Source organism: Corapipo altera, unplaced genomic scaffold, assembly GCF_003945725.1.
Source record: "Corapipo altera isolate COAL_440 unplaced genomic scaffold, ASM394572v1 308, whole genome shotgun sequence".
Taxonomy (NCBI): Eukaryota; Metazoa; Chordata; class Aves; order Passeriformes; family Pipridae; genus Corapipo; species Corapipo altera.
Window position 1 is genome coordinate 5,733,032 of NW_020884925.1, and position 20,641 is coordinate 5,753,672.

At 38.8% G+C, this 20,641-nt stretch overlaps 1 protein-coding gene across 4 annotated transcripts in view; it reads right to left on the reverse strand.

The window, feature by feature from the left end:
- Nucleotides 1–20,641, reverse strand: part of FAM189A1 (family with sequence similarity 189 member A1) — a 113,340-nt gene that overhangs the window by 34,299 nt on the left and 58,400 nt on the right. For all 4 annotated transcript variants that reach the window (XM_027657571.1, XM_027657573.1, XM_027657572.1 and 1 more), the window contains 2 exons: nucleotides 14,947–15,057; nucleotides 7,803–7,934 (listed from right to left, as the gene is read on the reverse strand). In XM_027657571.1, coding sequence (XP_027513372.1) covers nucleotides 7,803–7,934; nucleotides 14,947–15,057 — 243 coding nt within the window. The remainder of the gene's footprint in view (nucleotides 1–7,802; nucleotides 7,935–14,946; nucleotides 15,058–20,641) is intronic.

Below are 20,641 nucleotides of genomic sequence, written 5' to 3' on the forward strand. Positions count from 1 at the left end.
ATGCTGTTGTTCCAGAGGATACTTGTGATTCTCAAATCTTCTTCACACTATCATTCATTCATATGTCCACCCATAACTTCAGGAGAGAACATCTAGTTTTCCTTTTCCTGATTTAAGCTGTTTTCAGTATTATTTTTTGGACACTATTTCTTTGCTACTGCACCTTAAAGTTCTTCCTTATTAGTAGAATTAAAATAATATATAAATATATAAAAAATCTATGTTCTCTAAATGTGCAGCCGAAAAGACTACAGAATACAAAACCTGAGTATATTTGAAAATCTCAATGTTTAATTGAAATACTTTTTTTACTATTTCATATTAAAAAAATGTAATTTTAGGATATAATTAGGTAAGAACATCATATGAAAAAAAAATATTGTAATATAGTTAAAAAGCAATTCTCCTTAACACTGATTCTCTTTGTTTTCCATCAAACTGCTAGCTGATAAGGTAGTCAGATGGTATTAAACTGGAATAAGTTAAAAAATTGCTGATTGATTTGTCACTTTGATAACTCAACTGCAGAAACAATCATTTAACAAAGCAATTTAAAACAGCTGTTAGCACATGCAATTACCTGACAGAAGCAAAGAAAATCTCTGGAATGAGATAGAATCTAAAATGAAAAATGACAATGGCATGAGTCCTCCATTTGTGATGGGAGCAGTGGTAGAGCTGGGTCCTTTATAACCAAACAACACCCACTGCAAGTGTGTTCATCCCTCTGAAATTTTGCCTTTCAAGACCTAATTTGAACCTCCTGTCACAAAAAAAATAAAGCAAAACTGGAATATGATCAATTGGTTCTAATGGTGGGTCATACCCACAGAGTTCCTTCATCTTAAAAAACAAACTTAGAACTGAATTCTCTCTAAAATCAGGTGCCTTTCAGAAGCATCAAGTAAGCCAAACTAAAACAGTAATCTCTGGACATATTCACAACTCAAATGAAGATATTGGTAAATATTTAATCACTCCCTTGCTTCTTCATATCATAGCAATGAACTGTACTGTCAGTTAAGTTACAGGCATGAACATCAAACCAGGGAATCTGACATTCAATACTGACCCTACCACACAGATGAACCACTATTACCACAAAATATTGACTCTGTCAAGTATTATACAGAAAATTAATCAGTTGTGCTGCTTACAGAGAATTCAGAAACTGTTTTTAAACCTATTTTGCTCTAGAAGGAGATAAAGTACATATAACTGCCTTTTGTCTCCACTTACTCCTCTGTCTCCACATTTACTTACAACATTTAAATTATTTATTATGTTTTCTGAAATGTGTTCCTTAGGTTCATATTACCAAAAAAAAAAAGTTACATAGCACAAATCCATTACTTATGAGCTCCAGTCTGTGCAACAGTATTGAACTGGCAACTCCCTTTACAACGTGTTCATATTTTGCTGGCTCAATAGATTATTTTCCTGTGGAAATAAAAGGTTTGTAATCTTTAAGGTTCTTAAGTTCTTAGCACTTTTGAGACCTCAGTCAATATACAATAAAAGGAGCAAAATAAGCTCACTGATGTGTAAAAAGAACACTGTGTAATCAGTAACCCTGAACACATGGATCTAAACGTCCACACCGATCAATGGCTAAAACCAGTTTCACTTCTGCAATTCTGTGAGATGATTTCTTTTCTCCTTGATTGACCTCAATTATGGTGCTTCGTTTCTCATACTACTGTATCCTGAGAAGACATAATGAGCAGTAAAGCTTTTTCATCCATGAAATTAGTGTCAGTGTACCTCTTTTATTCATGAATTCAAGGACAACAATCCTTTAACTCAAATTATAACTTCAGTTGTTCTCATTGGATACATCTGAAAAACACCAGAAAAAACAGCTGCTCTACTACAGAGAAGACTCAAGAATCAATTCTGAACCATATAGGTCTCAAACGCACATTGAACTGTAAATGGAGACATGGACAACACTTCAAAAGATAGATTTCAGGTATGAAAGTATAATATAATTCCTTATTTCACCTGCATCTAAAATATTTACTATATTTTTAAGGGAGCAGTGCATAGCTGCTACTTAAGAAAAGTAAACTCAAAAAGGTTTGCTCTGCCTGCATGAGAGTTTGCATGTCTTTGAACTCAGGTGTCTGCAACAAATTTAGTATTGGAGACGTGAGAGTTGGAGACTCCTGAAAGAAGGTTCCACAAAATAACAAGGATGAAATAAACAGATTCCAGTCATTCACAGAGGCAGCTTTTCAGCCACGGAATAGGTTTACAACCATGTCCACTTGTTGCCCAAGCAAGGAACAAAACAACTTTGGACGAAGGAAAAGTAGTGCAACTCTTCAGACTGCAAAGTCCACTGTGAAGCTCTATTTCTGATGGTATCTAGTGTGGGAAATACATTTGAGTGTAGGGAGTATTTTCAGTTACCTGTAAAGTAACGTGAAACAAATCCAGCATTTAAAAATCTGACAGGAAATTACTCATTCTACACTGAGCTTTATCCAAGTTTAAGTAGATTATGAAGTCTTTCAGGCAAGTCATTCAGCAAAATTAAAATATTGCATTTGGTCATCCAGCAAATCTGAGGAAAGTCTGTTCTCATAACTCTAAGGAACATGTTAGGAGTCATCCTTCTCTGCTTGCAAGTGAAAGCATGTTTCGAATGGAAAAAAAATTATATATATGAGTAGGATTGGTTATTAACAAACTCAGTAACAATAAACTTGGATTCAAAGGAGAAGAAAGGGAAGATTCACACAGAAGACTTCAAGAACTGTGAGGTACATAAATCTCTAATAATGATGCCTAGCTTACAACTAACAAATAGAATCAGTAACCTGGAAAAGGCTTTTACTATTTATATTGTACTTGAATTTCAGCAGCTCCAAGCCAAATATTTATGCTGAAGAGAGAGGAGTGAATCAGCTTTTCTCTTTGCTTCTGTAGTCACAAAACCATTCTAAAGATGCACTTTAAGTAAAGGAGAAAGCAATTATTTAAATAGCAAATGTCTGCAGGTATTCTGGACTGAGTAAGCTGTTAAAAGTAATTGAAAAGACTCAGTTGGATCATTACTAAACCAAAGCAGCATAACATTCTCCTCTTACATGGAAGTATTAGACAGCAATAGTACATTACAAAATAATTGAAACTTCCAAATACCTAACTTCACCCTCTCAAAATATTGCATGTATGTCTTTAAAAAGTTCAGAATACTCTGAGTTTAGAAAGAAGAAATAATTGTCACAGATTGTGGAGGGGGGAAAAACAGTTTTCTCCTTAAAGTTATAAAATGGTAAACCCCCAGGGGGTGGTTACCCTTGGGGTTGAACCAATGAGCGCTTCTGCAAAATATAAACGTATCACCAGACCGGAAAAAAAGCGTAGTTGTAGCTGTTGGAGAGGTGGCCATGTTCTGAGGCCACGAGGAGAAGGGGCCCCCAGCCCCACTGGGGGCTGAGCTCCCCCCAGCCCCCGGCTGGGGGGCTACAGGGACTTGGAACAGTGTTAGACTGGACTAAGTATCTGTAGCTGAGAAGCTGGAAGTTTTTCTCCTCCACCGGAGCAGCAGCAGAGGCAGTAGCGTACAGAGGACAGTGGCAGAGAGCCAAGAGATAAAGAGAGAAGCAGCAGAGACAGCATGCAGCCAAGGAAGACACAGAGCTGTCTGAGAGAGAGAGCCAGCAGCAGAGAGAGAACTAAACTCTACAGAGAGAGAGAGAGTTTGGGTAAGAACTGAAACAAACTCCCCAAACCCCTCTGAGACCTCCTAGAGAGGAGGAAGATGATGGACTCTTACTTGAGAAGAGTCTTAGAGTGCTACAGCACCGAAAAGAAAGGAGTGGAGAAGCTCAAGGCATCCCGGAGCTGGACCGGGATGGCCAAAGGAATGCAGAGGGGGGCTTTGCCCCCCCGCTGCCTTGAGACAGAGCACAGAAGCTCTGTAAGGGAATTTGAATCCCCTGAAGATAGGGACCGTCACAAAGGCTCCTGCACTTCATTGATATGACGTGGTGAAGCGACATTTGTCCTGGTAAACACAGCCCACGGAAGAGAAGACCCTCGCTTGGAGTCAAAGGGCCGAGAGAGGCTTGGATACCCCCTCGTGTGTACTGGCAGAGATCCAGCTACAGCTGCTGCATGAAAGAAGAGAGCCTGCTGCCCTAGAGACACTGTTGCTCTGAGAGTAGAAAGGATCTCTTCCTTCTTCCCTCCTGGACTTTTATTTGGAGAGAAAAGAGATTTGATCCATTGTATAAATACTGTTTTATCATGGTAGATAGTTGAGATTGTGTGTGTAATGTGTTATAATATTCATTTGTACAGAGTACAGTGATTGTAATATAATCCTTTCCCCCCATTTTGAGTCTCGTGTGTTGTCTGGAAAACCCATCTCACACTGGGCTGAGATGTGGGAGGAGGGCTTGGACTTGAGAATTAGATTTTGGGGCTCTCAAACCATGACACAGATGAAAGCTGTTATAAAAATTCAGTCTTCACACTTCAATTACTTTACAATAAAAACTCAGTTCCTTAAAATTTCATCCATAAACCAAGACATTTACTGTGGAAAAACAGATTATGTTGATGTTAATGAAAGCCATCCCATCTGAGCCATCACTTCATTTTTGTATATCTGACTCTTAATAAACCTTTTTAACTAATTTTGTAAATATGTAGGACTTGCTTTTGCTTTCATTTGGCTTGAAATAAATCAAGTAACTTCCTAACACAGGATAGAACTGTTCTAGAAGTCTGGTTATTGTAAAAAATCCAGATACTGAGACACCAACATTCTTCAGCAGCATGTGGGAGAACAACAGGATTATGAAAGCTGGAAGGAACAGCTTTAGAAGAAGACTCACCACAGCGGCGGCTTCTCGGAATCGATCAAAGCAGAGAAAAACAACTCCTTGTGTTTTTATTGTAATGGTTTCCCCCTGAGTTATGTATTTTCCCTGGTCCACGTGGTCCCCCCACTCACAGCCATGTTGTCTCCCCTCCCCCTGATCTACAGACTTTGCTGTACCCGCCTTTCCCCAAATCCTTGTCGCTATTGGACACAACCACCCTGTATCTCCCATTGGTCAGTGGGCTCCCAAGCCACTCCCCTTCCCCTGTACCTCAACCCAATCACAGCTCTCCTCCCCGCCCTCCCCCGAACCCATTTAAACCGCGCGTTTTGAAGAACAAACCCTCTTTCTGCCACGGGACACCCCGGGAGGTTTGGTTTTTCTATCCCCTGCTCAAGGGGACAGTGAGACCAGACCCCCCCCGGGTCTGAAATTCCACTACTCAAACAATCACAGAAATTAGCCCTCATCTCATAGATCAGTCAGCATTTGCAATCACTACTCATGTCTATGTATAGATGTATACTCATATGCATATATTTGTGACTATAGATAATGGTTTCAGTAACTTATTCAGGGTTTGAAGGGAAGAAGGAAGAAGGATTGATTTACAAAGGAGCATGAAGAGATGGTTCAGAGCAGAAACAACAAAAAATAAAAAAAATTTAGAGATTTTTCAAAGCAACTATAAAAGCCCCTACTCAATATCATGCAAGGTATGATCCCAGCACAATTTAACATACACAAGATCAGTAGCCACTGTTGTTTTTCCTTGTCCTGTTTGGCTGCCTGGGAACAAGATCAGACAGGTGATAAGTGCACAATTGTTCTGTTCACAATGCAGCTCCACAGCTGCTCCCACTAAAAAACAGAAATGGCTTAACGGAAATGTGAGCTTTTTACCTCACTCTTAATAAAGAGAAGGAACATGAAACCTACATAAAGGGGTTATACAGAAAGGGGTATAATCTTAACTCTGGTTCTCTAGATTTTCTCTCCCTCTGGCTCCCCAAACAATGAACACAATTGAGCTTTTGGTACTAAACATCTGTTCCCCTAAAATCACATTGCAGTTGTTAATTGCAATTAAAGAGGGTGAGCCTTATCACCCTCAGCTGTTTACCTTATGAGTTGTAACTTTCTTTCGTATGGGCTTAGTAGAATGCTGTACTTAGATTTACAGACAGCTATAGAGAGCTCACTAAGACAAACAGAAAGCAAATCTAGAATTAAAACTGAAAAAGATGCAAGAAACTTTCTGAAAAAGTTATTTCCTAACTACTCTTAGATGAAAACTTCTAAACATAATTAAAAGTGAACTCAGGTGATGTTCATGGGAACTCCTGTATTTAAATCCATTCTCTTCTAGCATAAGCAGATATGGCAATTCCCTTTATAAATGACTGAGTTACACTGTAAAAGACGTTACATTTTCTGTTTGTGTAGAATACAATTGCTGTATTGGTTAGAAACCTTACCCTGATTTTCAGCATATGTCACTTCTACTCACTTCACATGTTGACAATGTCCTCAAAGGTAAATGGTTGTTTTCTCTCTCATTAAAGTTTAAGTTACTGACATATTTACAGGAAGCAACCATATGCTCCCTCAATCTTTATTTTTATGGAATTAGCCAGTCAGCTTTTCCTGAATGACAGGTTCATGTTTCTGCATCTGTCATATTTTGAGGAATGTCCTTCTGAGAAGTTACCTTCTCATAACACATTTCACTGAGACTGCACGACAGAACACAGCCCTGAATTTAGCACCTTGAGAGCACTTTATTACTAAGTTTTGACCAGCTGTGTCAAGTTATGCTTCTTTTCCACTTAGTAAATTCTTGCTACCCAGTAGGTTCTTGCTCTGCCTCCTTTATCATGCTCATTAAAACCTGAAGCAGACTTTTTCCTTAATTTTGGGGCCATAAAAAAACCACTTTAACTTCTACCTGATCCTATTACTCGGTGGTAGCTTTTTTCTTAACAAAGCTAAAGAACATTTAGGTATTTACTGCATACCTCTTACAAGATTTCTACCTATTCTGAAATTTAAACTGTATCTTCAAATATCAATATAACTTAGCTTTTTCAGGCTCCACCCTATAAACTACCTCCCTAAGATCCTTCTCACATTGAATTTCTCTACTTTACTCCATTATTTTCTGTTAATTTTATTAAAATACATACTTTGAAATTGAGAGTCCCAGATGCAGAATAGTTCTGTTCACCACTAAATTAAACCTAGAATGAATCAATGTCTGCCTCTTAGGCTGGGGTTCCTTTTTCTGACCAGTTCTTTCACTGAATCCTTACTAATTTTCAAAACAACACCATGTTTGGTGTCAACAAAGCGAAACAATGATGTGGGCAGTTACACTGAACTTTAATGCACACATACAGTATTCTTAATATTTGCTCTCAATTTTTTATCTGGGTAGGTGTAACACAAAATGCAAGATTTAAACTTCTTATAATATTGCAAAGCAGTCTATAAGCATGTTTCCAGCATTATCCAGAAAGAACAGTCACTATCCTCTCCCAAAGTAATGTCCGTTTGTAATCTACTTCTGAGTTAGCAGTACAGCATGAAATAGTTCATCATTCTGCAGTGATTTGTTTCTTTAGTCTACCACAACATGAATAAACACCACCACCTCCGATCCTACCTTCCTTGAACAGCAACATGACAGATCCCTGTTCTTGCTTCCAGCATCAGTCCTAACACATTCTAACTTCTGTTTCTTAAATAATCTCTAACAAGAGAGTTACCCACACAAATGCAGATGTTGTGTGTAAAATGGTTCATGCGTAGAAGCACTACATTCTGCTGGATAAAGGTACTTTTTTTGCATGTAAAAGTGGATGAAGACAGAGAACACCAACTGCTACTTCTTCCGTCAGACACTTCTGCCTTGCTGAGTTAAAACTGCAATACATCGTTATCCTCTCCTTTGGGCCTCACCTTTAGGGTCAGCCTTACTGCGTTACACTCCTGCAGAGGGTTCAGCTTCAGGGTTTCTCCCAAGTTACTGCAGCCTGATGTTTGGTGCTGCATTTCACAGCAAACACAGACACCGTCACTGTCGAATTTAATCTGTGGAGAAAAAAAAAAAGGTCAGAAAAAGTATAAATCAAGGGAAACACACGTCCCAAATCGTGTATTTACAGTTACAGTGACAGTAATGACTAATAAATGCAAAATAAAAATATCTATGCAGAAATCTTGGAGCAGAATATTTTCTGTTGGTTAATAGAAGGTATAAAACATGGTAAAATACAGAAAGAGGACACAATAGCAAAGAGTGCTACCTTGCATGACTCATTTTGAAAAGAATTTGCTTTCCAATGGCAGTTGAAACCAGAGTAACTCAACTGAATAAACATAAAATCATACCCAATTGGGAAAACCAAAAAATAAAGAGGTCAGAAAACATATGAAGGAGTCACCAATCAGTTCTTCATTTCTCAAAGTAAAGACAGAGGCACTGGGTGGTAGGAGATCTGAATCACTCTTTTACATTAAAAAAAAATTCAAGATTTACAGATACAAATCCACAAAAAAATTTCATAATGCAAATACATGTTTACTATTTTAAATTCAAATTCTCCCTAGGATGTTGCCAGTTTCCTGAACAAAGACGGGTAGCAGCATTCCTTGTAGAATTACCTTGCATAGCCAGATACCTACAATCATTTCAACAGAGTATTTACTTACTGCTTAAGCAAAGCATTAAGTACTTACTGCTTAAGACCTCAATAAATGTTTAAATTGTTCCTATGATCTTAAAAGTTACGTATTTAATTATATGTAGTTTTAATGCCACCCCTATCAGGCTTATCTAATACTCTCTCCTTACATGCCGGCGACCAGGACAGCATATGGAAGAGCAAAAATAAGAGTCAATTAAAAAACACAATAAACTTTTGCAGATGAGGTGCAGATGACCGTTTGCCATGTACTGGGAGGAAGGCATGCTCACAGCAGGATGCTGTCTCGGGGGACTTCAATGCCTGAGACTCCAGATTGCCCTCTAGCCAGTACAATTTGTAAAAGGTTTTTAAAAAAACCTAGGTATGTAAATGACACCATTTCCCATATTCTCAAAGGCAGCACTGGAAATCATTGTCTATGGCAGCTCACAGAAACTGGTCATACCCTATGCCATAGACACTGTAAAAGAAATAAAGAAAAAATACACTGTGCACCTCTATGATAGTTGTGGGGTTTATTTCTAATTAACATACAATTTAATTCACAAAGCTGCTTTAACAATTTCAGACTGGGGTTTTATCTTCAATTCTTGTAATCTTTTAATACTTTCTTTTCAAAAGTGAGAGATCTGGAGAAAACCCAGGTAACATGGTTTATGATCACATGACCTCAGCTCCTCAAGTCAAACCAGTCAATGTCAGTGGGGAGGTCTTGCTCCCAAACCTCTCCTGAAATGGTTCTGCTGTCAGATAAATGCTACTGATGAAGTTTGACACTTAGATTTTGAGTTTACAGCCAGGCCACATTCAGGGGCCAGAAGGCTACACCACACACAGAGCAAATCAATACAGGCTTCAGCTGCAAAAAAGTTTTTATAATGAGGAATATGGGCAAAGCTTTCTATTGCAATATCATCTATTCTGATTCATGCTGCCCCTGCTCAATGAAAGACAGTCACTGATCATGGTGGTATGTACTTGATGCTTCTAATATGAAATACAGATCTTAGGTCTACTTTTATCACACGTAATGAACAGGTGTCACAGAAATAAGGCTAAAAAGGCTCAGTCAAGATTCCCCATTTATGAGATATTCTCAATTCATTCAGAAAGCTGTGCCATAACTTTGTACTGCCCAGTAACTCTCCTTTTAATTTAATTCTTAAAATTACTTAAAAGCTAATTGTTTAAGTGAAAGCTCCTGCAAAACACAGGGACAATCTTAAGAATCACAGCATATTCAAAACCACTTAAGATTCACAACCAGACCGGAAGCATACTATTTTTGGAGGTTTTAACTTTGCACTTTTTCCTTCCAATGTTCCTGAAGTGACATTTTTGTGAGTTGTGTTTTTGTAACGGGGAGCAGGACAAGAGGCTGAACGTGTCATTGCATATGTGACCCTGAGAGCACTTCTGAGTCCCTGTGCTCCACGATGCTCATCCCTGCCCCACTGCTGTCTCACTTGCACAGGCAGGATCAAGAGTTCATACAGCTATTCTGTGCCCTAAACAGGGTCAAAATTAATATGGGGTTTGGTGTTTTTTTTTTTTTCTTCTAGGGAGGAGGGGGAAGAAGCAATTTATTTTTAGTCCAGATCAGACCTCAAATGCCATTCACTATGTGGCTTCATAAACAGAGACAGCAGCACTAACAGTAAAGCTGCATTGGAACAAGGGAGGAGTTGGGAATACTTGTTCCAGCTGCTGGGCTGGTGTTTGCCAACCTCAGACACAATTACATCAGCAGTGCCTCCAAAGCTGTCTGTGTTTAAATCTCTATTTGGTTGGCAAGGCTCAAGAATAAAGCATGATTCACTTCATCCCCTTCCCAAACCCCTATCATCCTGCATATATTTGAGTTCCACACTGTGATTCTTACTCATGCTAGTGAGCACAGTCAGTAATCATAGTAGAGTTTGGGTACTTTCATATTTATGACAGTTGCAAAGTACACTCTCATCCAACCCATGGTTAAGATTTCAAACATCAGCCTGAGCTACCTATATGTATAAACTGTCTTTTAAGTTTATTTTGTCTTGCCAAAAACCAGTACTGTTACTTCTAAAGTGATAAAACTCATTACAATCTGACTTCTACGTAGCAGAGGATCAAAAAAACAAAAGGACGCTCTAGATTCATTACAAATACGTACACGCACATTCATCAAATTCTGTCGAGCCATTAGAGGTGCCTTACAAAGAAGAAATGACTCTGAGTGTGCACATACTTCACCAAAAGGTTAAGGTAGGGAGCAATTAACAGTGTTATGTCACATTCTACCATTTCCCTATTACAAATGTAAGTCAAGTCTTCTAGTAAAGGTAGTAATAGATTTTACTTTTTCTTAGTTTAGGGCTTTTCATAGGGAACATAAAAGGAAGGAAAATTTCAAAATAAAATATAAAAGTTCCAAAGCTGATAACAAGGCAGTGAAGTACAAGAAAGCCTCACTGGTGTGCTTATGGGAAGGAACTTCAGTGAATTAGAGTAACTTATGCAAAGAGAAAAAATTGGAAAATCCAGTGAGGAATAAAGTTGCATGGTAGGGAAATATCAAGATTAAAAACTGACATACAAATAAAACCCAAAAAAAGTACATTTTTTCCTGGAATTCTAAAAATTGGTTTTCAATATGCACAGACCTGAATGCAGGTACAACACAAAATGGAACACAAAGAAATCTCTGCACCTGGGCATGCAAATTCACCTCTATGCAAACTTGCCCTCGGTCTGCTTTTCCTTGCTTTGTCTATTCCAGCTACAGATAACTGAGGGAAAAAAGAGTCTTCCTTTATACGTTACTATAACCACTGGTCAATTTCAGCTGTACAAACAAAAAAAATTTATAAGCAAACTTTTTATACAGAGCTTAATTCTATCACTACTTTTCTGAGTAATAACCAGCTGTATATTTGATTAAAACTACAGTATTTATTTTTAAACAAATAAGTGACTTACAAGATGAAAAAATAAAACATACTCTATCTTGTGCAATAATAGAATATAAATTAAAATATATTAATTGCTCTAGCCATATATGTTAAGCACAAATTTTAGAGATCAATTATTTGAAAAAGAAATTCCCACACAGGAATGTTTCTGATACACACAGTAATGAACAGTTTGAGTGTATAACTGCTCTGTACACATCCTGCTATCAGAGACTTAAATCAGTATCTTGAGGTTATGGCTGTGGGATATGCAGCTAATCACGGGAAAAAAATTCCAATTAATTTCTCTTAACAAGCCATTAAAGCTACTGGCATTTTTTTGTTCCTCAGTGCTGTATGTTGCTAAGCTGCAGGATAAAGAGCACAAACACTAACTTCACAAATTACACATCCAAAATGCTAACATATGGTGAACACATTTCTCATATTCACACAAAAATATACATTATGGAATGTACAATAAATCCCCAGTGTTTAAAGTAAAATAAGACCATTGTGTCCTGTTCTTTTTCTTCAAATAACTACTCTATGTGTGAAATGCTGCTGAATTTAAACTCCACAATACAGTAGGTACTATTATAATTTTTAAAGCCACACATCAACATGAATGAGTTTGACAGAAATACCACAACTAAAACAGAATTTACTTTGAATTTGACTGTTTCACTATACTGTGCTTGGAAATTTACTGTTGCAGTTATATGGGATGTTGACTACATCTCAAAGCACATGTCTGCAAAAGCTGAGTTTTCACTCCTAGAGCTGCACCACCATACAGTACATTTGTATCCTAGAAGGCAACCAGAGGATTTAGATTTGATAATGTACATCCAGTCACACAGTGCGGGAACGCACAGACCTACAACACTAAAGTGAGCCAGCTAAGGCATTAAAATTAAATATACACTTAGAACAAGTTGTTACGAAACTGGGATTTTTAAAGTGATAAAAGGTAATAAAGCAATGAGATATGTTTGACATAACATATCACCAACTTCTGAGTCACACCCTGCACCTGCTCATAAAGCAGTGCCGCTCACTGCAGAGCATCCCTGAGAACAGAACTCTAGAATTTCATATATATGAGCATTTCAACATGGCAATATTTACATGCAAGTCCCCAAAGTGACTGAAACGTGATATTGAGAAAGGAAAACCTAAAAATAAGGAAAACCTAAAAATAAGGAAAACCTAAAAATAAGGTCTGGGCAGAAGAAACTGTATTTTTTTGATACAGTTATGATAAACAGTCACAATGAAATTAAATTGCCCTTACATAGTATAACACACTGTGGCAAAGCCAGTTAGCATCTCAGCATGCTCTGAAAATTGAAACTACAGTTTGAACCCTTGTTTTATCTTCTTTAGCCAGATCAACGTTTCACTAGTCCAGAGGAAAATCTGCACATTCCATCTGCAGTAGGAAGAGAAAGGCCAGGGAAATACAAATGAAATGTAACTGTTTCCTTTTAATTTATGAGCCAAGTACACCGGCTTTGAGCCACTGAGCAAGGAAGAAGTAAATACATGTTTCCAAAATCCCAGTGTTCCTTCCTGTTTCTCTTTAGGGCTTTAATACAATCCTACATGAGAGATGTGGCAAGAGGCACTGCTTAAGCAGATGGAAAACCAACCAGCAGAGCATGATGTCTAGACACGAGACTAAGCTATTCATCACAGTGACACTCCAGGTCAAAATACCGCATTTGAAAATTATAGTACTAGGTCCCAAAATACAGTTACATAGTTGCATTACGTAGTCAGGAAAGCATTCATTTTGAGAGGCTATTTATTCCTTCTTCCACACAGATACAAGGTTTTTTTGGTAAGTCTTCATGGGAAGTTCTGATACAAATGTAGCCCCTCAAAGTACTTCTATATAGTCCTAATATAAAAGCAAGGATCTCAATACAAATTTGTAAAACTCATTTCAAAGGTTTTCCACAAAAAAATACCTATGACAGCTCTTTTTTAATGAAAAAAAAAGACACCAAAAAACCCCAACAAACCCCTCAAAATAAAAACTATTTTTCCATCACTCTGCAATGTGCAGCACACATCTTACAGCAGAGCTCCAGGTTCCACCAGTTGATTTCTCCATAGGCTATAAAGCCTTTACTCCAATCACAGCTGGAAAACTCAGATATTGTGCAAATGTCTGCAGAACATTCTTAGCAGAATTCTTAGAACAATTCCCAGCAGAGCAGCCAAGCTCCTCCCGCCCACCTGGCTCAGGGAGCTGCACATGCAGCCCTAACACAGGAGGAGCCACAGCAACACGGACCATGAGCTTCCAAGCTGACTAAAGCGGGGGAAGGCATGGGACAGGTTACACTCAAATGGTGTTCTGTGTCACGTGCCTTTGGAAATATTTCCTGAAACATTTTGTATTATTTGAACTTAGTTTTACTAAACATATTGTGTCCAAACAGAACTCTGAAGGGTTTTATGGACAGAATCCTTCGAACAAAGGAATCAAACAATGACTGAAGAGGTGCACGTGCATTTCATGGAGTCATCTGTTGTCATTAAATGGAAAATGTCTTTTTTCTTTAACATTTAGATCAATGTCTTGGGATGCATATGTGTATGTCTTTCTAATTTTTAATGAGTCCTGTGAGTGCATACTCACACGATTTAAACAGATTGATTGGTCTACTAACAGATTATAATAAAAATAGCACTGGTGCACATTTATAAGCATCCTCCAATCCATTTATCAATCTTACAATTCAACGTCATTTGTTTCCTGAAGTTGGAGGGGTGTATAATTGTTTTATCATTTACTTTAAATCAAGGATTTCAGTAATGAGTTTACTTCTGTAGACATCTTTGTAAGTTTGAATCATAAAATACGTTGGAGTTCAAAGTATATGTACTTTTTTTCCTGAGATCAAAACATAAAGGCTCTAGGTAAACTGTAACTTTTAGTAATTTAGACCATAGTATGCCACATCATGATAATTTGTATTATTCTGTATTTTATTTAATAAAAATAACATACATTTACTTTGGAAATTGAAAAAAAAGATTAATTTAGGTTGGCAAATAAAATATTAGCATACACACACCAGAACATTACTATTAGTGCATCTGTGAAATACAGTGCCTCTACAAGGAGCTATTGGATGAAATCTTGATACTGCTGACAGCAAATGGTAATCACTGCATTGCTCTAATGTGCCCTGTATTCCACCTATTTGCTGAAGCACTATTGTTACCATGACATTAAGAAGCAAGTATTTCTAATATTAAAACTTATTTTTTGAGGTGACAAAGCACTTCAACCCTCAAGCTTTTCTCAAAATGATTTTTCCTGCTGTAATACCTATAGATTGCTCTATAAATGTTCAGGAAGTCAAAGGAATATGTGCACAAAACCCTAACAAATGCAAAATAAAATCCTTGCCCTTTGTAAGAGACTTGTTTTTCATTACTCACCAGCTGACAGCCTTCCAGGGACTTCACCAGCTGAGCGTTCTGGCAGGAGAGGATGGAGCCAGCCAAGTTCAGCATGACACACACTGCAGACAGCAGCATGAAAAAGGTGATCTGGGAAAAAAACAAGCAGTCCATTATTATTCACTGCAAGAGGCAAATAAGGAAAAATATAATGTAGATGTTCAAGAACTTCCAGCCTGTCGTACAATTACATGGTGGCAACATGTTATATAATTTAGAGTAGGGTATTTAATCTCACAGCATCTTCAGTCTCTCACTATAGGAGAAAACTAAATCAAAACTAAGCTTGACTATCATATGCTTTTCTTCCAGCCATTTCACAGTAATCCACTTATCTCCCACTTTTATAACACACTCTGAAAATTTAATGGGTTTTATTAATGAGCATTGCTAAAATATAAGAATTGAAAAAGTTGGTTTTTTTTTTTAAACAGAAGTAATCTTGAAACAATTTAAACCCCTTTTGATGAGGATATGGGTATCCTAGACAGGAAAAGTATTTGTCAATATCACATATCATGAGTTCCGATAAGTTAGGGGAAAAAGGTGAATAAAATTCTGGATACATATAATTACTTGGTATTTAAACAACAATTACAATTTATGCAGCATCTTCCATATTAAATGATCAACATAACTGGTCTACTCTGGCCTCCAATTGGGAGGTCTGGAGACACACCATCTATAACGCTGCTGTCTCCTTTGAGAACACACGCAGGATCACTCTGGAGGGGAAAAGACAACGCAGAAAGAATCATGCCTTGCAGAATTTACCACCTAAGGAGTCTTTCTGCTGTACCTTTTGCAACTGGATGTGCCTGTCTCGTATTGGCCTCTTTAGCCACCAACGCGCTTGCAACAAACGTGGGTAGAGCCCTTCCCAAATCTTCGTTCGCAAAGCCCAGCCATGATGATGACAATTTATGCAGCATCTTCCATATTAATTATCCATTGTGTTAATTACTCCTTTTACCTCACTTCAAAATATGTCAAAACATGTCAAAACAATAATTAACTCAATTCCATCAGCTTAATTACAATTTTTTTGCTTTAAATATAAAAAACCTGGCCCAGTGTGGGCAGACAGAAGTCTATGTAGGGAATGGGAATGGCACAAGCAATAAGAGGCCAAGAATAAACATGTGCCCAGTGTGTGGCCACCTTAAATATTCAGTGTTGACACTGCCATAATTCAGTGGGAGCAGGAGTGTATTATCTGAAATTAGTAAGAAATTCTGTTGCATCTTTTTCCATATGCATGGCCACAGTCTACAACCCTTCACTGTTCTCACAAGATGTTATCTTGTGTCAATGCACGTGCTATGAGTATTCTTTGCAACCTTGCATCCAAAATCGCTGTTGGGGTTTTTTTTAGTGTTTTCAGGCAAAAAAACCTCCCCTGTAATCTCCACAGTATTAACCAAAGGACAAGAATTAGTTTTAAAAAATTTAAGTTGCCAGCATCAGATTCTTCCAAGCATCACATCTGACAACAAGGGCTGCAATCTACATTAGGTTTATCTATCTGCAGTACTTTCTCCATATCAGCATTCATTAATGAAGAAACCTCTGCTGGAGGTTCCAAGGTAACCTCTTCCTCTTGCCACTGGCAAAGACAAGAGAGAAGAACCCAGCACTGCCAAAATCATGTAACAGGCTCTTACACCTCCTGCTCTTCTCAGTGGGTCTAAGTATTATGTTCTCTATAGAAGTTGCATTTCAAGGTGGCAGCCACCACACGGTCCCATATCAAACACTGAAGTTCTCTCTCACACTTGTCTTCCCAATTTGATTGGTTTACGCTTCACTTCTCAACGTCCCAGGCAAGGAACTTCCTAAGCTGAGCATGGAGTTAGAAGGGAAAACTCAGTTCCTTTGCAAGTCTTTTGTAACTACCTTGCCTTTTGCAGAGCACAAAGATCCTAATAAAAGTAACTGAAGTATTTCCAATCTCCTTCCTTAATGCTTCTGAGCTAAATACCAAAAAAAGCCTTCTACTGATGGCCTAGGGCAGACTTGTACCACTGTTATCACAGTTTGAGACATTACCACCACATTGGAAGCCACAACAGAGAAAAGGAGGCATAAAAGTATCAATTACCACATTAACAAGCATTAAACAATATCTTCAGTGTGCTTAATGTTTTTATCACAAATCAATCTTTTCTAACACTGGCACATGCACACAGTAAAAACAAATGTATCTGCAACCCTTTGAAAGAGTGGTCGTTGTGGACTGTGACACTATGAAATGCCATAGATGAAGTTAGATATACATTATTCATGAAGTCAATTTATCTAAGTTCCACATTAAAATTTTCCTCAGAAAGCAAGCTACCAAATGTTTGCTCTGAGAGCTCAGTGTGACATCCTGGCAGGAGCAGCATGGAATTATTAGGAAAGAGTGTGTGATGCAGTTAACCCAGTGATCAAGGGAAAAAACTTACACTGAAGAAAACACAGATTTAAGTGTCAGATACTGAAGGGCTATGACATCTTAATGCTGTTTTAACACTACAGTATGTTTTCCACCTTTCTAGTTAAACACATAAACAAGTTAAAATATTCCTAGAATTTAGGAAGATGCATCAATATCACTAAGCTCCCAAAGCCACCAAGAATTACTACACGAACAAAAAATGAAACCAATTGATTTATTATGACATGGTGTTAGCAGAACTAATTGGAGAAGTCACAGCTGATATTCTACACAAAGTACTCTACAGAAGAAATGTTAACGGACTTCCTACTTAAATGTTACCATAGTCCTAAACTAATTCTACGAAACTAATTAGCTCTGCTCAGATGCAATTATTTAAAATGAAGTAACAACTCACAATTTGAGGTGTCATCTCACACCTGTAATTATACACTAGTTAATTCTCTTCATGACCCTAATCTGCTGCTTCTATTTCATTGTTTCCATAATTCTGAGGTTCAGGTTACAAGAAAGAGGTTCTCCTGGCCTTCCCATAACTTCTGTCTTTACAAATAAAACTATTTAAAGTCTTCACATCAGCTCTCCACCAAAAGAGAAGAAAAATTCTGATGCAAAGGGGGGGCATATATTTGCTGTACTTCCGACACGGATGATGGACATCTGATTGCAGGAATACATGGCAACAGCAAACAACTTACCAGTTTCTATTTAATCCTCAATCACACAGTTTCTTAGAAGACATCTCTACATCCAACCCAACTATTCTGTGGCTATACTCAAACATTGGATGTAGGTATCTTTCCCTGTTGTGCTGGAAGAGTTATACTTTCCAAAACTTGGGAGAAGAGTCGAAACAAATTTATAGTTCAATCAATTTCTCAACTGATTCCTCTCTGTTTCTTCTGAAAGCTGGTAGAATGCAGCAACAGAAAAAAGGCTGCACTGGTCCTGTGCTATGGCAGAAACTAAGGAAGGGCAGAGACACACAAGGCTCCCCTTTTCATTCCATTTCTGAGAACTACTTTAAGTATAATTATGTAAAGTATATCAAGAGTGAGTTTTCATCCTTGCAGTCCCAATACGCACACTGAAGAAACCACACCACACAAATCTGCACAGAACGAAAAAATCAGTTCCCCCACGCTTTTATAAGGGACAGCTCAAAATAAGTGACCTCCTTTACTGAAAAAAAAAATAAAGTAAGCCCTAATCCTAACAGGTTATCTTTCCACTATAACGGAAGTTATTTGTAGTTCACTCTTTAGTAAAACTTGACTTTTTAGAAAATTATCAGTATTCTCAGATTACTTGTGAACATTTTTACTGCACATTTCTTAAATAGATATAACCATACACTTGCCGTCAGAATGTCCCAAAGTAGATAATCTTAAATTTATGGATGCCACCAAAAAAATCAAAAGGATTTACAAAAGTTGATATATTCTCCCCATCCATTCTTTTCCATCACTTTCATTTTTGTTTCTCACTATTGCTTTTTTCTTCACAACTGGCCTCAAGTAATTTATTCTCTTTTGTTTTTACAATTTTTTTATAACCTTTAGACTTCCTTTCATCTTATTTCCCAAAGGCACAGTTAAAATTGTATTACCTGAAAAACTGAAATCTTTAATCCTTACTCTTACTGTGTCTTTCACAATTTGTTCTTGAATTGTTAGGAGGTAAAAGGGGAAAAACAAAAGAACGACCAATTTTAGCAAACACTAGAGTTTGTGATTTGCAACAGAAAACATTAAAATTTTTTATTTCCTGTAAATATACAGCTTTCTACCAAAATATGGAGTGAGAACAGCCCTGAGAAAAAGGACTTGGGGATGCTGGAGGATAAGAAGCACAATACGACTCGGCACTTGTAGCCCAGAAGCCAACCACGTCCTGGGCTACGTCCCAGGCAGTGTGGGTAGCACGTCGAGATGGGCATTCTGCCCCTCTACTCCACTCTCACGAGAGACCTGGAGTGCTGCATCCAGTTCTGGGCCCCCCCTCACAGGAAGGATGTGACCCTGATGGAGCAAGTCCAGAGGAGGCCACCGAGATGATCCCAAGGCTGGAGCACCACTGCTCTGGAGACAGGTGGGGAGAGCTGGGGCTGTTCAGACTGGAGAAGACTCTGTGGGGACCTTTGAGCACCTTCCCGTGCCTAAAGGAGCCCCAAGAGAGCTGGAGAGGGACTTGGGACAAGGGCATGTGGTGACAGGACAAGGGAGAATGGCTTCCAACTAGATATTAGGAAGAAATTCTTCCCTGGGAGGGTGGGGAGGCCCTGGTACAGGTTGCCCAGAGAAGCTGTGGTTGCCCCATCCCAAGTGTCCAAGGCTGAACATTTATGGCCATCACACATTATGAACAGTGAGATCTGTAACTGCACCAGTACTAAGTTAATTTGAGATTGTCTGGGGTACAGACACAGGCTACCTGTTGGATCAGCCAGATGCTGAATTTAAGGTGAAGATTTCTGAGTTTTCTGTCAAGTCAGTGTCCCACCACAAACAGACGTGCATTCTCTTTCCCAGCAATGCAGACAAGCAGCTCATCTCATCTCATCTCACCAAGGGCTACATCACACTTTTATGGCCAACAGTGTGGTCAAGGGAAATTTATGTGAGTAGCCAAAGCACTGTACATTCATTCCTGTTATAGGTTAGAAATTCAGGAGAATTTTTCTTCCCCTGCTCCACTCCAAGGAAAAACAGAGTGAGTGGGGGGGAAGGGAGGTCATTAGCTTTACAAAGGAGGTAGCCAGCCGAGCTACATTCCTAGCTAATGGCCCATCAGAGGCTGGGGGGAGCTGGCTGCCTGACTGAGGACAGAGCAGACTGCGGAGTTGGCTCTTGGAGGGAGATGGGGGTCTGCATGCAGGCATTTGGGGAGAGGGACTGGGGATCTGTTTTTTTGGCTTCTCATCCTGGTCAACTCGGACTGCTGGCTTCGACTTGCCTGTGAGCTGTCTCTTGTCTCCAGCCCGGATCTGCTGTGTTTCATCGGAGAGTTGTGTGCCCGCGGGAGAGAAGGGAGGAGTTTTGAGACGCCGTCACCTGGGACAGTGGTGAGTCCCGTGGGAGTGGACTGCTTCCCTTCCCTTTTTCCTCCCACTGAGGGAAGAACCCCCCATTTCCTTCTCGGCTTCTCCCACAGTCCGGGACCGCCCCCCCGGACCCCTCTCCCCGCACCTGCAGGCCATGACCGGGTACTGCGTCCCCTGCAGGCCATGACCGG